Source organism: Quercus suber, unplaced genomic scaffold (assembly GCF_002906115.3).
Source record: "Quercus suber isolate HL8 unplaced genomic scaffold, Cork oak 2.0 scaffold_399, whole genome shotgun sequence".
Taxonomy (NCBI): domain Eukaryota; kingdom Viridiplantae; phylum Streptophyta; class Magnoliopsida; order Fagales; family Fagaceae; genus Quercus; species Quercus suber.
In genome coordinates, this window is record NW_027069850.1 from 43,683 (window position 1) to 56,545 (window position 12,863).

The following is a 12,863-nucleotide window of genomic DNA, read 5'->3' on the forward strand; positions in this document are numbered from 1 at the left end:
CCCTTAGTACTATTTAGAGGAATGAAAGTGTAGCCCGTGGGTACCATTACATTACCTGTGGTGGTAGGAGCATATCCACAACAGATAACCAAATAAGTAAACTTTCTTTTTATGGACTGTTCGTTGTTATACAATGCCATCATTAGAGCATCTTTAAACATTTGGAAGGCAGTAACATCTACCTACCACCTATTAGTCAAATTCCCTACAGAGTACAGGATAAGGTAAGTGCAAGGAGATCAGTTAGCAGCAAAAGAGTGTTATTTGGCCATGTTGGCTATGGACGAACAGGTTTAGACAATAAGCATTGAGGAGATGAGAGTTGTTGCAGAGCCCACTGAAGTGCTGGAAGACATTCCTTTGGACGAGAATAACCCTGAGAAGTATACAAGGGTTGGAGCAAGTATGGAAAGGAAAACGAATTAAGACCTTGTCCAGATCTTAAAAAAGAGCATTGATGTATTTGCATGAAGTCATGAGGACATGCTAGGTATCGACCCTAGTGTCATCACCCATCGTCTAAACTTATATCCTTCGTCCAAGCCTGTTTGTCAAAAGAAAAGAGTTTTTGCTCCTAAATGAGATAATGCAATCAATGAAGAAGTCCAGAAGTTGACCATAGTGAAATTTATCTGGGAAGTTTGTTACCTAGATTGGTTGGCTAATGTGGTGATGGTCAGGAAGGCTAATGGCAAGTAGAGAATGTGGGTGGACTTCACCAATTTAAACAAGGCTTGCCTTAAGGATAGATCCATTGCCATGCATTGATCAACAGGTGGACTCAACTATAGGTCATAAATTGCTAAGTTTCATGGATGCTTTCTCAGGTTACAATCAAATAAGGATGGACGAGGTGGATCAAGAGAAGACATCCTTCATTACCAGCCAAGGTCTGTTTTTCTACAAGGTAATACCCTTCGGTTTGAAGAATACGAGGGCAACTTATCAAAGGTTGGTTAACCATATGTTTCATTCATAGATTGGGCAGAATGTAGAAGTCTATGTGGATGATATGTTGGTAAGAGTTTGGATGGGGAAAAGCATTTAGACGACCTTCAAGAGACCTTTTATACACTTAGATGGTACGACATGAAGTTAAATCTGAGCAAGTGTGCTTTTGGAGTTTCATTAGGAAAATTCCTTGGTTTCATGGTTTCACATAGGGGAATTAAGGAAAATCTTTATAAGATCCAAGCGATCTTGGATATGAAGCCACCAAAGAATATCAAAGAAGTCCAGTCTCTTACTGGACGAGTCGTTGCTTTTAACAAGTTCATCTCTAAAGCTACTAACAAGTGTTTACCATTTTTAAAAGGTACTGAAGAAAGCATTTGAATGGACAGACGAATGTCAAAGGCCTTCCAAGACCTTAAGGCCTACCTCATGGAGCCCTCTGTTAAGCCGTCTGTACCAGGTGAAGAATTATATTTGTATTTAGCAGTGTCCCCGCATGCAGTAAGCTTGGCGTTGGTTAGAAAAGAAAGAAAGATACAGAAGCCGGTTTATTACACAAGCCAAGCACTAAGAAGGGCAGAAGGACGATATCCTATGAGGGAAAAGTTGGCCTTTGCTTTGGTCACGGCTTCTGGGAAGTTAAGGCATTACTTTCAGGCTCATATCATCAATGTCTTAATAGATCATCCACTGAAGAAGGCAATGAATAAGTTGGAAGCCGCAAGATGACTAATCCAATGGGCCATAGAACTTAACGAGCTTGATGTCAGGTACCAACCAAGAAATGCGATAAAGGCACAGGTATTGGAGGATTTCATTGCAGAGTTCAGTCCCAATCAAGGTGAGCTAGATGAGGTGGACGAAGTACAGAGGTGGGTAGTCAATGTGGATGGCTTGTCCACGTTATATGTAGGAGGAATTGGAGTTATACTCAAATCCCCAGAAGGAGACAAGTTGAAATATGTAGCCCGTCTACAATACCAAACCACCAACAATGAAGCTGAATATGAAGCTCTCCTTAAAGTATTGGAATTGGCTAAGTCCTTAGGGGCAGAGTCAGTAATCGTCCAAGGGGATTCTCAATTGATCATCAATCAAGTGAATGGAATGTGTGAAGCTAAAGAAGATCGGATGTAGAAGTATCTAAAAAAGGTAAAGTAGCTTGTTAAAAATTTAAAAAAAGCCAGTTTTGTTTAACTCCTGAGGGAGGTAAACATGGAAGCAGATGCTTTGGCAAAAGTAGCTTTAGTAGGGGGAGCCATGGACGAGTGTGATAAAGTCCAATATATGCCGAGCATAGATCTTCTAAAGGTACATCAAAATGAAGTAGAAGAAATTGGATGACTCCAATAGTCGTCTATCTCAAGGATAGAAGGCTTCTAGAGGACAAGGACGAGGCCAGGAAGTTGAGAATCAGAGCTGCCAAGTATGTCCTCATAGACGAGGTGTTGTCTAAACGAGGTTTCTCTTAGCCCTACTTAAGGTGGTTAGCCCTGGATGAGTCGAACTATGTATTAAGGGAGGTTCATGAAGGAGAGTGCAGAAACCACTTAGGAGTAAGGGCATTAGTCCATAAGGTCGTTCGTGCAGGTTGCTACTGGCCAACTATTTAAGCAGATGCTAAGGCTTATGTCAAGGTGTGTGACGAGTGCTAACGCTTTAGCAACATCCCTAGACAACCGTCGGAGTATCTCACCTCGATGATGGCCGCATGGCTTTTTGCGTAATGGGGGTTGGATATCTTAGGTCCCTTTCCACTCGAAACCAGGCATATGAAGTTTTTGATAGTAGGGATCGATTACTTCACTAAATNTTATTATATCCTTCGTCCAAGCTGTTTGTCAAAAGAAAAGAGTTTTTGCTCCTAAATGAGATAATGCAATCAATGAAGAAGTCCAGAAGTTGACCATAGTGAAATTTATCTGGGAAGTTTGTTACCTAGATTGGTTGGCTAATGTGGTGATGGTCAGGAAGGCTAATGGCAAGTAGAGAATGTGGGTGGACTTCACCAATTTAAACAAGGCTTGCCTTAAGGATAGATCCATTGCCATGCATTGATCAACAGGTGGACTCAACTATAGGTCATAAATTGCTAAGTTTCATGGATGCTTTCTCAGGTTACAATCAAATAAGGATGGACGAGGTGGATCAAGAGAAGACATCCTTCATTACCAGCCAAGGTCTGTTTTTCTACAAGGTAATACCCTTCGGTTGAAATGAAGATACAAGGGCAACTTATCAAAGGTTGGTTAACCATATGTTTCATTCATAGATTGGGCAGAATGTAGAAGTCTATGTGGATGATATGTTGGTAAGAGTTTGGATGGGGAAAAGCATTTAGACGACCTTCAAGAGACCTTTTATACACTTAGATGGTACGACATGAAGTTAAATCTGAGCAAGTGTGCTTTTGGAGTTTCATTAGGAAAATTCCTTGGTTTCATGGTTTCACATAGGGGAATTAAGGAAAATCTTTATAAGATCCAAGCGATCTTGGATATGAAGCCACCAAAGAATATCAAAGAAGTCCAGTCTCTTACTGGACGGAGTCGTGCTTTTAACAAGTTCATCTCTAAAGCTACTAACAAGTGTTTACCATTTTTTAAAGGTACTGAAGAAAGCATTTGAATGGACAGACGAATGTCAAAGGCCTTCCAAGACCTTAAGGCCTACCTCATGGAGCCCTCTGTTAAGCCCGTCTGTACCAGGTGAAGAATTATATTTGTATTTAGCAGTGTCCCCGCATGCAGTAAGCTTGGCGTTGGTTAGAAAAGAAAGAAAGATACAGAAGCCGGTTTATTACACAAGCCAAGCACTAAGAAGGGCAGAAGGACGATATCCTATGAGGGAAAAGTTGGCCTTTGCTTTGGTCACGGCTTCTGGGAAGTTAAGGCATTACTTTCAGGCTCATATCATCAATGTCTTAATAGATCATCCACTGAAGAAGGCAATGAATAAGTTGGAAGCCGCAAGATGACTAATCCAATGGGCCATAGAACTTAACGAGCTTGATGTCAGGTACCAACCAAGAAATGCGATAAAGGCACAGGTATTGGAGGATTTCATTGCAGAGTTCAGTCCCAATCAAGGTGAGCTAGATGAGGTGGACGAAGTACAGAGGTGGGTAGTCAATGTGGATGGCTTGTCCACGTTATATGTAGGAGGAATTGGAGTTATACTCAAATCCCCAGAAGGAGACAAGTTGAAATATGTAGCCCGTCTACAATACCAAACCACCAACAATGAAGCTGAATATGAAGCTCTCCTTAAAGTATTGGAATTGGCTAAGTCCTTAGGGGCAGAGTCAGTAATCGTCCAGGGGATTCTCAATTGATCATCAATCAAGTGAATGGAATGTGTGAAGCTAAAGAAGATCGGATGTAGAAGTATCTAAAAAAGGTAAAGTAGCTTGTTAAAATTTAAAAAAAGCCAGTTTTGTTTAACTCCTGAGGGAGGTAAACATGGAAGCAGATGCTTTGGCAAAAGTAGCTTTAGTAGGGGGAGCCATGGACGAGTGTGATAAAGTCCAATATATGCCGAGCATAGATCTTCTAAAGGTACATCAAAATGAAGTAGAAGAAATTGGATGACTCCAATAGTCGTCTATCTCAAGGATAGAAGGCTTCTAGAGGACAAGGACGAGGCCAGGAAGTTGAGAATCAGAGCTGCCAAGTATGTCCTCATAGACGAGGTGTTGTCTAAACGAGGTTTCTCTTAGCCCTACTTAAGGTGGTTAGCCCTGGATGAGTCGAACTATGTATTAAGGGAGGTTCATGAAGGAGAGTGCAGAAACCACTTAGGAGTAAGGGCATTAGTCCATAAGGTCGTTCGTGCAGGTTGCTACTGGCCAACTATTTAAGCAGATGCTAAGGCTTATGTCAAGGTGTGTGACGAGTGCTAACGCTTTAGCAACATCCCTAGACAACCGTCGGAGTATCTCACCTCGATGATGGCCGCATGGCTTTTTGCGTAATGGGGGTTGGATATCTTAGGTCCCTTTCCACTCGAAACCAGGCATATGAAGTTTTTGGTAGTAGGGATCGATTACTTCACTAAATGGGTGGAAGCCGAACCTTTAGTGAAAATCACTTAATAGAATGTCAAGAATTTTGTTGGAAAAACATTGTATGCAGGTTTGGGATACCTAGGGTACTAGTATCTGATAATGGACGATAATTTGATAACACACCTTTCAGGGATTTTTGTGAACAACTTGGAATAAAAAATCATTATTCCTCACCCTCCCACCCGCAAGCGAACAGACAAGTAGAAGTAGCGAATCGATCCCTGTTGAAAATCATCAAGACTCGAGGGGTAAAGGGAGTATGGCCAGACAAGCTACCAGGTGTTCTATGGGCTTACAGGATGATTGTGAGGACCCCCACAGAGGAAACCCCTATCAAATTAGCCTATGGAAGCGAAGCAGTCATATCTACAGAAGTGCACATGGCCAACCATAGGGTAATGAAGTATCATCACAAGGAGAATGAAGAACAACTTCATCTTAACCTCGATCTCATTGACGAGGTAAGGATGGATGTGGAGCAAAGGATAGCAAGATAAAAAAATCTTATGGCTAGGCAATATAATGCAATGGTGAAACCTAGGCATTTCAACATTGGGGACTTCGTCCTAAAAGGGTCTCTTTGGCAACCAAAAACTTAGCCCATGGGAAATTGTGACCTAATTGGGAAGGACCCTATAGGGTCATTAATTGCAAAAGGCAGGGATTATACTAACTGGAAGCCTAAATGGGCGAAAGCTAGAGCACCCTTGGAACGTCGAGCACTTGAGGAAATACTACCAATGAAGGGTTCGCCTGGACGAGCAGCATAATGGACGAAGTTGAAGTGTGAAGTTAAAGTGTTTCCCTCATATTTGATTATGTTTATTACTACTACTGCATGTTTTGAATATTTTAATTCCCTAAAAGTGCATTAGACTCTAACTTATGTGCTATCTAAAGACAAGTTTATGATGGACGAAGTTATGTACTTAGTTTATCTGTTTGTTTATTTATAATTCCCTAAGGCCTTAGCTTCTAAGCATGAGCCATAATTGTGGATGGTGTTTATGTTATGTATATGAAGTTTGAATTTCCAATACATGTGATGCATGAATCTAATTTCCATAATTTCATCCACAAGAAAGCTAAAGGCTCAAATGAATAAAATCTCTAGACGTAGGGATGTAATGTCTATAAGCTTTCTCTAAAATAAGGATAAAGCAAAGAAAAATAAGCTCGAGGTATATTCATCTGACCATTGGACGAAATAAAACCTGAAGCATATTCGTCCAAGAAATGGACAAAAAAAATGCGTGCATGCAAGAACATTCAAAATCCATGGATAAATATCCAGCTATAACAATCCAATATCTGGACGAGCAAATGCAGGAAACATCCAGTATATGGATGAAAAGTGAGAAACAGCTACTAAATCTCTAGATAAGTAAAGCTGGTAAAAACAATGTCATTAGTAAGACGATTTATACTTGTAAAGTTTATAGAATGGTAAGAATATAGAACATGAGAAATTTACATTAACATGGATGAGCTAAATGCCTCCATGAGTGGACGGACCACACTCAAACCATTACAACATGGATAATATAAATAAATAAACACACGTCCATACAATAACATGTTCAATAGAAGATGAAAATAAACATTCATTCATACAAGTTTAGAAACGGGTAGACAACCACTGTCCAAAAATCCTTATAAAATAAAGCCTATAAGGCAATTGTTTGAAAGCTCGTCCCAAAAGATTATAGATGAGAGAAATGTACTTGAATAAATCTAAATGGTCCAAAACAATGGACCTCATATAAAAAAAAAAAAAAAATAGAGAAGAGAAAATTACAAAGATAATATTTCAATCGTCCTTTACTGAGGGTTATCTCTAGAAGTGGGATCGTCTTGAGTAGGATGGGTAGTGGCATCATCCTCAATGTTGACATCTTTAGAGCTTGTTTGGAGAAGGGAGCTTGCAACACCAATATTGAGCTTGATGGAACTGAAGTCGACTTCCAGCATCTATGTGAAAATCTTCGAAGCCAGCAACATAGTTTGCATCTAAAAGGTCAGTATATTGTTTGGAAGCTTTGAACTCCACATCAGCGTCCTCTTTGGCTTTTGAAAGAAGGGTGCTTAGCTCGTCATTTTCTTCTGAAGATGGTCAAGACGAGTGTCTTTTTTGATGATGTCAGCCTTGAGCTCTTAAACGAGGTTTTGCATTTCTTTGGCCTTGTCTGTAGCCTTGGCTACCACCTTAACCCAACCCTTATAGTCGTCCTTAACCTCATAAATCCTCGTCTTGTCCAACTCCGTAGCCTACCTGGGCGCTGCGATGAACTTTGACATTGCCTATATATATATATATATATATATAACTTTAGACTAGAAAAGCGTAAAGAAACAAAGACGAGGCAAAAATGAAATTACGTACCTTGAAGAGATCATGAACACTAGAATGTTCAAGGTCTTTCAAAGACATGTCAGAGCATGCAACTACGTCCTCACCAAACACAGCCTTCTCAAAACGTTCCCAAGCCAAGTCCTCATTTTCAATAAGGTTCATAAGAATCCTTTAAGGCTAGGACGAGGTAGGAGCCACCTAGGAGGGAATGACCTCAAGATGCACAGACGAGTCTAAATTGTAAATTTGGACGGGTTGAGACAGAGGATTAGGAAGGCCAGGTTTGACGCCCTAGTCTTGGATGGCCCATGCTTCACTTTTTTACTTCCTCGAAGACTGGGAAGATTTCCCAAATCAAGCATATTGGATAAGCATTTTCTTTTATCACCAATAGAAGGACGAGGTTGAGATTGGGCTTCGGGCCTAGTTGCCTCGTCCACTACTTCCTTGCCTTTATTTTCCTTCATGGTTGCCATTCGTAAATATATATATATATATATATATATATAAAGGGGGGGGGGGTCAGAATCATTTAAAAGGGAGAAGAAAAAGATGACACTCAAATGAATTCTTTAAGTAAACTTATGTCTATGGACTGTGAGCTCGTGAGCTATGGCCTCAGTAGATGACTCAGGACTGAGTCCGCACATGGCAAGACATTGAAGGGTAACCAGTGAATGGAAGCTTCTATCAGTGTAAAGATGAGCCCTGTGGATGCAGTCATGATGAAATTTACTTAAGGATGGTCATTTAACAGCTATAAAAAAAAGAAAAAAAAAAGAAAAAGAAAAGAGAGGACATTCTTATGACAGACAACACAAGGACAAGGAAGCAGCCGAGGTGAAGGACAAGTGTAGCTTGTCCTTGAGTGGTCGTCCATAGAATGTAGGTTACTACAAAAATTGGGCCTGCTCCTACTTGCCCATTGTTTTATTCATGGGTTGCCTTAAGTTCTTAAGAGAAGCTCGTTTAGACTAAGGAAAGTCGTCCACACATGGACGACCTTTCAATACTTGGGAATATTTCTAAATTCAAGATTCATCTACAAGAACTTATGAATCGGACCACGTGTAACCATTTTAGTATGTGAGTAAGATCATGATTCATCACTACAACTTCCTGCCAAGCACTTAACTTCCAATGACAGTTATAGAAGATAAGAGTAAATATTATAACTTCTATAGCGGTTGTAAGAGTTAAGTGTAAACCTTCTAACCTTCACAAATATAGGGGAAGTTACAAGACAAGTAACCGCTTCAAGAGCACACTATATAAACACTCATTCACAAAAAATAAAGGTAAGTTTTGATAACTCCCAAAAGGTTGGAACTCTAGAATTTAAGAGAAACTAACTTAAGCATCGGAGGGTTCTTGGCCGGTCAGCCCTAGTTTCCTTTGATCCTTTATTTTTCTTCTTAGGACTTCCAACCAATTACTAGATCATCGAAGCCCGGAGCATTCAACCTACTGATTTTATGTGCATCATCAATTTCTAATAGGTAGCTAGATACAATTTCAAGCTTTATGCTTATTTTGATAGGTTTGCTTGGTATTGTTTAGGTTCTAGCTAATTTCATTTGGAGCTTGGAAAATTAGGCTTTTGTGGGTTACGAGGTAAGTAGCTTTTAATGGGATTTTTGGAAAATAACTTTGTTGCATAAACATTATTTTTAGGTTAAACAAATTTTGGAAAATTAATGGTGGAACTATGTTTTTCTAAAAAGTGTTGTGTTGTGACCATACTATTTATGATTATATATGAAAGTGCATATTCTTATTTTATATGGGGAATTGCATGATTTGTTAGCATGGAAAAGACTAGCATCTTGATTAAATTCTTGATAATGAATTTCATGGATTTAGTGTAACATTTGCAAAATATAAAGACGCTTTATCTTGACCTATGTTATTTAGGAAGTTAATACAAAATCATTTTGACAAGAAATGAGTTGAGGGCTTTGTGAACCTTGTGAATATCTTGGGCATTCAAATATTTTATGAAACTACTTGGAAGTGAATTATGTATTCTGAATTTATGGTAATTTGTGAGCTCTTTATGTTCTACCCATTTGCTGTGACATGTGATTACCCGATAATTACCTAGCAAGATACTATTGTCTGTGTGACATTGGTATCTTAGCACCTGTCTTTGTGATCGTTATTGCGTTCCATCTTTATGAAGGCATATTAGTTCCGTCTTTGTGACGGCGATGAGTTCCGTCTTTGTGATAGTAGATTAGTTCTGTCTTTGTGATGACCTTATCATGTGGCCTTGGGTTTGGAATTATATTGTTATTGCTCACAAATTATAGTATGTAGTTTGATGAGAGCATTTTGAGAAACTTTGTGCCATGTCATTTTATTCATTCTTGTCATATTCTTTTTGGAAATGGTTTTGTAGAAATTATTTGGAAATTCCCAAATTAAAACATGATGTGTAAATTGTTATCAGCATGAAACTTGCATTTCCCTACCCCTATTAATTATGCTACTTATTGGGCCCTGTCTCATTCTATTATTTTACAACTTTTTCAAAGTAGGCAACTATCTTTTTGAAACAGCTTTTTGGTGGTTAGCAGTAGTTAGACTAACTATTGATGAAAGCTGACTTTTATGATGGAGATAATTGATGATGTATAACTTAAAGTAGGCTTGACCCAATTCTTTTGTATCTAATAGTGGTTATGCCTTTATTTCCACTAATGGGACAAGTTGATGTTATGTAATTATTTATTCAGATCTCCATTCTTTTGTGACCAATGGTCATTGTATTTATTGCATAGAGCTCTGACTTACTTTGAGAGTATATTTAATAGAATTATTAGGAGATGTTTGTATTTGTTATGATTTTATTTGGATTGAATTGCCAAAAGGAACAAAATTTGTAGGTACTTTTGAGATGTTTTTCTCATGCTTTGGACCCTTTCGGGTTTAGGGTGTGACAACCTTCCCATTCGAAAAGTAGCAAACCCCTTCTAGGAGGAGATGAAAATCCTTCCATAGAAGAACAATGGATTATCCCCCCTTTCTTTGAAGACTGTCTATTTGATAAAAGTCTCATTTGGGACTCAGTCCCTGTTCTGAAGACCCTCCCTACATGGCATGTGGGGAACCCAATGATCTCTTGACCATGGATCTGAAATTAAAGCATATTCCAAGGCTTGTCCCTTGCGGAGGGACTTTGCTCCCACCGTAGATGTGGTCTTCAAATCTCACACTTCTGTTTCTAGAGGTTGGAGAAGCTAGTGTCGAAGATTGTTGGCTCATCGTCCCTTCATGGACATCCTACTATTGGTAAATCTGGTTTTGTATCTCATATAAAACACACAGCGGAAGCAACAAACATGGACCTATTTCATTCATGATTGATAACTTGCATTATGTAAATTTTAGAATTTAAGAACAAGACAGCGTACCTTGGTGTAGTGAAATTCAAAACAAAAGATTAGAAATACTTGGGAACACTTTTAATATTCACTCCAATTCCACTTTACGCTCAAGAAGTGTGGTCTCTCAATCAGTTTTCAAAGGGAGAATAATCAAGTGGCTTCACTCACACATACACACCATTTCATAGTGGTGTCTCTCTATTTTCTCTAATAAAAAACTAACTGATTTTCTAATTGGGCTGGCCTATTAGGCCTTTCCAATTGGGCTTTAGTATGTGGCTTGGAGTGGGACCAAAAGGGACCAATGAAACACTAGCTTTAATGGGCCTTGGGCTTTTTTGTTAACTCTTGACAAGTCTAAAGTTATCATTAATTATATTTAATACCACTATATAAATATAATTGTACTCTAGACCCTATTAATAAATTGTATCCCAAGACTCTATTATACATGCAACCCCTTCATAAAATATTCGTAGTAATATAAAGTCATGAATGTAAAATGCCACTTTGTAAATTACTACATCTTAATTTTTGAGTACCTAGTTTAATCCTTTTAAGTTATTCATTATATATTTATGAAATCCAATTTCATAAATATATACTTTAGTAATTTCTTACCAAAGTGGTTAGGCCTAACTCTCTGAATAACTAAACCTATTAAACTTATCTCAATGGAATATTTTATATCTCCGTTAAGAGACTATGAATTCCATCTTAAGAATATATGTTCCATCAACACTAAATATGGCTATCCAACATACTGAGATTTTGACTGTTACTTTAGATCTCACTCCTAATATATCAAAGCAACCTACACTTCATGATCAGGTCCATTATTCTCTCAGGATTAAGAGTTCATGCAAATATAAGTAATGAGATTTATTATTCAATTGACAGTCATTAGGAGAATAATAAATCTCACAGCAGTCCAGTTTAATATTTTTTAACTCTTAAAACATATCAACTAGAAGTCCCCACTTCCATGATCAAGACAAATCATCTTAGTTGATATGTTATAATCTTTGCAAATGAAATGCCCAATTTCATCACCGACTACAAACTAAAATTCAGAGTTTACAAAGAACTTGTAACTTATATCTTCTATGACTAAATCACATAATTCACATACTATGCATCTCATGGACTAAATGATAATGTCCGAATATTCATGTTACCATTATTTTAGATAATAATAAAACAACTTTATTAATTACAATATTAAGTCATACATCATGTCATACATAATATCTTACTTAACACCATACAATAGGATTCTAGGACACTAATCCCAACACCTACATAGTGTGAAACTTGTGGAGACTGTTCTTGTGTTCTCAAGTCTAGAGATGAGTAAAGATAGTGAAAGTATGCTTTCTCTTCTGTATTGGTGGAACTCTACTACTCTTACATTCTTCACAGGGTGTCAAGAAATCTCTCCATCTCTAGAAGATTTCTACGAGATATTGAGACTTCTCCTGTTTGGAGATGGTGAAGTAGTTAACATCTCTTTATCTCCTAATGAGTTTAAAGCTGTAAAGTTCCTTGAAGATGCAGTGAAGAAAAATTTAAAGAAACCAGTCTTAAAGGCAGCAAGGAAAGGGAAAGCCCCCAGCTAGGAAGTACCAAAAGATACTAGTGTTGGTAGAGACAAAGGTTCCAGGGCTAACTTCTGGGGATGGATTAGATACTTTTGGAGAGAGTATGCTGATGGCATGGATATGGAGGCCAATGGAGACTCCCTAAAGGAAGGTAATACTTTGTTATTGGAGAAGGTAAATCTAGCTCTTATGAACACGAAGCCTTTATTGCCTTTTTACTTTCTCGCCATCTGTTTAAGGGATATCCCCATGAGAAGATTCTAAGTAGACATTTCCTTTTAAACGCTAAACTAGTCAAAGGACAATCCTTTCCTCTTACTCCTTATTTCCTAGGAACTTTGTATTCTCACCTAGATCATTTTACCCTTGGCTTGCAATGCGTATGGGGTAGATTTCAAGTTGAAACCTTTGTACCCATTGCTTTTTTACAAATATGGTTGTGGGAACACTTTAGGAACTATGCCCTTGTCCCTAAGGTGTTAAACTCTTATAAAACCAGT

The 12,863-nt window shown here is 38.3% G+C and overlaps 1 protein-coding gene across 1 annotated transcript; it reads left to right on the forward strand.

The window, feature by feature from the left end:
• Positions 1-315: 315 nt before the first annotated feature.
• LOC136062282 (uncharacterized) lies at positions 316-2,091 on the forward strand. Its single transcript, XM_065761147.1, has 3 exons — positions 316-403; positions 828-951; positions 1,725-2,091. Exons 1-3 carry the CDS (start codon positions 316-318, stop codon positions 2,089-2,091), a joined length of 579 nt encoding a protein of 192 aa, XP_065617219.1.
• The last annotated feature ends 10,772 nt before the right edge of the window (positions 2,092-12,863 follow it).

Bases quoted from the DNA above. Each gene is read 5' to 3' on its own strand.
- LOC136062282 (XM_065761147.1), top strand. From the start codon at position 316: ATGAGAGTTGTTGCAGAGCCCACTGAAGTGCTGGAAGACATTCCTTTG. The intron at 404-827 runs GTATGGAAAGGA...ATGCTTTCTCAG, and splicing joins GTATACAAGGGTTGGAGCAA to GTTACAATCAAATAAGGATG. The intron at 952-1,724 runs GTTGGTTAACCA...GCTTGATGTCAG, and splicing joins ACGAGGGCAACTTATCAAAG to GTACCAACCAAGAAATGCGA.